At 37.1% G+C, this 4,433-nt stretch overlaps 1 protein-coding gene across 1 annotated transcript in view; it reads right to left on the bottom strand.

The window, feature by feature from the left end:
• Positions 1 to 2,764: 2,764 nt before the first annotated feature.
• Positions 2,765 to 4,433, bottom strand: part of ASB5 (ankyrin repeat and SOCS box containing 5) — a 39,392-nt gene continuing 37,723 nt past the window's right edge. The window contains exons 8-9 of the mRNA XM_026847005.1: positions 4,395 to 4,426; positions 2,765 to 3,016 (exon numbers count right to left, since the gene is read on the bottom strand). Of these exons, the coding sequence (XP_026702806.1) occupies positions 2,889 to 3,016; positions 4,395 to 4,426 (160 nt within the window). The 3' untranslated portion in view covers positions 2,765 to 2,888. The remainder of the gene's footprint in view (positions 3,017 to 4,394; positions 4,427 to 4,433) is intronic.

Genomic DNA, 4,433 nt, shown 5'->3' with positions numbered 1-4,433 from the left:
GGCGGAGCCGCCCCGCGGCCCGGGCAGCCCCGGCCATAAACACGGGGCAGGTTCCGTGTGTTTTCCGAGTGCCTTGACAGCAGGCCTGCAGGATTTCACAGCTGGATTTCCTTGAAGAATTGAGATATTACACTACCTTTTTTTTCCCCCTGAAAATGTCTTGTGATGCTTTTTTACTGGTGTAGTAATTCGTAAAAGAGATGCTTCAGCTAGTAAAGGTGGCACCTTCTGAACTTGGGTAGCTGTAGTAGTCTTTAACAGTGCTCTGGCATGCTTCAATGTCTGTTTCATATCCTGGTTCCTAATATTTTAATACATAACCTTTAGTTCATTCCAAGAATTCAACCTATCAGAGCCCCATTGTAACGGAGCCCTCACGTAACAAGAACAACAGCAAGCCCTTTTCCTTTCAATTCTGGCTAAACGCGGGACCATTTTCATGGAAAGAATTTTGCCAAACACTAATGTCAGGCATTTCATTACTATGTATTTCTGGTATGTGGCAAGAGCATTAGCGTGGTCTGATCTGCCAGAGCCGTGTTCCAGTACATAGTCTTGCCAGGGCAACATCCATTCCTTATGTTGTTTGTTCCTGTTACATAGTAACAGAAGTGGTGCCCATCCAACTTGGCTCAGCTTGCCAAAGTGACACTTATTTTCATATAATTACCTGGTAACAAAAGATTAAAGATTATGTTGAGTGTTGCCTCAGTGCCTGAGATTAAAGTCGTAAATTACTGTAAACTAGTTCTGGATCGCTCTTCCAGCTAGTCTAACATTCTATAGAATTAAAGTTGTACCAAATACCTGTAAACTCTTAAAGATGGTCTTCTTTGCTCTTTGGATGACAGCAAGGATCAGTGGAAATGGTGGAAATAGACACTGAAAATGCCACAAGAGCACAAACACACCTATTTGCAAAGAGTTGGCTTGGACTCTGTTGTGACACTCAGTAAAACTTTTAACATTATCTGTTTTTGTTTTGAATGGGTGTTTTGTAGAATACCCATGCTTGCTGAAAACTAATCTTACTGTCTAGTATGTGAGAAAGCTTTTTCTTAAAGGACACTTTTCCTGAGTCAAACTTGAAAAGTGCTGTGCACACTTCAAGGTGAGGGTCTAAATGATCTCATTCTACATAGAAAAGTTCAACAGTGCCATGGCTGGCTTGGCACTTCCTTGTTTCTTGAAGTAATACACAATAATGGTATTGTACATAAACCCACAAATTACTAGTTTCTGGATGAAAACCAAAACCACTCAACTTGCTCCATTACAGAGTATGTACCTTATGGACTCCTAAGCAGTATCTTTTCCTTGCATCTGACTTTCCTTCACAGGGACTCCTGAAAAGGCCTTCGCTAAAGTTTTTTCAGGGAACAGAAGCAAATTAAGATTACTTTTAACAAGTGTCAGAGTGCTGCATTTTTATTAGGTGGATAGAATTTAGCAACTGAGTAAGCATTCTTCTCTGTGCAAACTTCCCCTATAGTTAGTTCCTCACTTAGCATCTTGCCAGTAGGAACAGAAATACTGAAAGGAGTCACTGAAAAGGAATGGAAGAGCGTGAATCACCAAGGGCAAGTGTTTAATTTTCACATGTCTCATGCTTTGCTTTACAGGAGTTGAGTATCATCACTGAGCAAGTATTCTGTTCTCAGAGAAAGACCCAATGAAAAGACTCAGAGAAGGAGCACCGTATTTCAATGAAATTGTCAGATCACCTTTTTTGACATGACTGGCAATTGTCACCATGCAAGGGCATGAGCGAGGCAGAAATCCGTTGGGTATCCTAATGGCTTTTGGGGTGTCAGCATTCCTGCTCTGCCTAAAGAGTTGAACAATAAAATTTCAACCTCATCACAGAAATGCCTGATAGAGCATTCTAGAATTCTGCAGCGTGATTTCTGCAGCTGGGTAATTGTTATAAACTGGACAGCAAGAGAAACAATGTCCTTTTCAGGGTGATACCTGTTCTGATACAGGGAACTGATGTACTTCTGGAGTCTTGCATCCACCTCCTGAATCTGAGGTTGAAGATTCAGTATCCACATCTCCAAAATACGCCTTCAGAAACCTCACAGATACTGTACAATAATATATGCCTTTCTCTGAGGCAAATAATTATTTAATATTCCCATGAGTTATGATACAGCATTGTTATGAAAAGATAAAGAGCACAGATAATTCTATTTTACAAGAGGAGATAAAAAGTATCTCAGCATTAAGGCTTTTGAGGAATATTCCTCTGGAATTTTTAAAGTTACTAACTGTGCTAATAAACAGAGAATCTATAAACTGTGCATGGCTGAAAAAATTGTGATTATGTTCACAGCAGCATAATTCCAATTCACAGCACAGGCAGTGAGGAAGAATAAAGGAAATTTCTCACTATTTGTTTTATTTTTATCAATGTATATAGTGCACCTATCACCAAGTATTTTTAGGTACACAAACAATAGAAATTTAAAAACACATGAAATAATGCCTCCAAATAGACAAACTTAACAAATAATAATGAAGAAACTGTTTGTGGTTCAGGTATGTCAAACAGATTTTAAAAGTATAAACAAAATTAAAACAGCACTAAATCTATTTAGTAAGTGTTAAGCTAAAGCTATACAATCATTTCCCAGAGTGTCAGCACACTTAGTCAATTCAGCCTTATTAGCACCTTAGTACCAGTTGCTGAATGGCTCCCTATTATTATTATTATTATTATTATTACTATTATTATATACCAACACGAGGTGTCAAAGATAGCTTTTTTTTTTAAGTAATATGCAAAAGGCTTTTTTTCCGCCCAGCAGTTCTTCAGATAAAACGTACAATGAACAGAAAGAAGAAAAAGTACTTGTTATTCAAGTTTCTGAAGGTTAATTACTATGTTATCTATACTGTAAGAAATTCTTCAGTATTGTTGGCAGCTGGAGTTGTGGGACAAGATGCAGTCTAGCTCTTCCTATGTAATTTCGGATACATAGTCGACAGAGCTGACAAAGAGAAGGTGGTGTGGCTGCAAACAAAAAAGAAAGGTGTTTAATTATACAAATAGAAAAAGCCACTACTTTGTTTTCCAACAGTCTTGCACGATAATGCAATTTCTAAAAAGCCAAAAAAGTTCACATTTTGCATATTTGTCCTTTTCTTTCCTTCCTTTTTCTTCGTCTTTTTGCTCTCAAAGATAAAGACTGGGGCTGCTGAAACCTTATTAATAATTAGGGAAATACTCAAACAACCAAGGTCAGGTCAGCAAATAATTTGTGTGTTTAAATTTAAAATCTGCTCCCAGAAAATACCTGATGTCAACAACTGTAAAAACTGAAGGTTTTTTCAAGTTTTTATTCATAGAACAGGTGAAATACATTCTACAGCACTACAAGCTGCACTACCAATGCATCACTGCAACAAATATCAGCAAGCAAAATACCTCATGATCTTGGACCACATTTAGTGGTCTTGCTAGCCCATGATAATGCCTTTGTCACTCTATTCTCCTCCTGCTCCTTCAAAATTAACAGATTGGTGTGTTTCTCTGGGCAAAACAGCCATACACATTTCATGCCAATTAATTTTTTTGTCCGTGGCTTTTAAAAATCCTACTAGCCTTGGTAATTTTGTGATAACCAACTGTTTTTAGAGGGGTTTTTTAACAGCATTCAGACTACAGAGATGTTTTCTGAAGGAAAAGAGAAATGAATGTTACTTGTCAGTTCACCCCTAAAGAGGTGCCCATGGTTATTGCAGTAGTTTCTCTGCTTATTTCCCATGTTTGTCTTGTGGCTGATTTATACACTGTACATAGGTCAGTCTGAACAAACCCAGTTCCCTTTGAGATATTGTCTGTCTCTCTCTAAGGCAACACACCTTTAAGAGTTTTAAGGGAGTCTTAAGTGTCGACTCCTATTTCTCAGATACTTACAATTCAGTAAATAAAATTTACAAAATGAAACTTATACTTTTTGCCCACCAAAGTGCTTTATATGCACTTAAAATATATTTTTAAAAATATTGGGACAGCGGGTCAAAAACTAAATATATTTTTAATCTGAAATTGAAATATTCTGTTTCTTTTTAACAAGCCCTGTAACAGCCAATAAAAATGCAGCTTTAATGTCTAATTATGTAAACACTCAATAAACATAAGATGATACTTTTTCAGCTAGTATAAATTCTGATGCTGCTTGGTCAGCAGGCTCTGGACTGAGACTAAATATTACTGTGTATTTTTACAGTTAGAAAGGAATTTACCTGAATGTTAATATATTCATTTTATAAAGCACAATGTTAGCTTCTATAACATAGGCTGTTTGTGCTGTTGGGGTTTTTTGGGTGTGTGAGGTGTTTTTTTTAAAGAATACAAGTTATAGTTGCAAAACACATGTAAAACTTACCTTCATGGATGAGCAGCAGTCTCTCCACTAAACTGCTTG

This window comes from Athene cunicularia (genome assembly GCF_003259725.1).
Source record: "Athene cunicularia isolate RWA chromosome 4 unlocalized genomic scaffold, athCun1 chr4_part1, whole genome shotgun sequence".
In the NCBI taxonomy this organism is placed as follows: domain Eukaryota; kingdom Metazoa; phylum Chordata; class Aves; order Strigiformes; family Strigidae; genus Athene; species Athene cunicularia.
The sequence above is the reverse complement of the archived record's forward strand: the minus strand, read 5'-3'. Positions and strand labels throughout refer to the sequence as shown.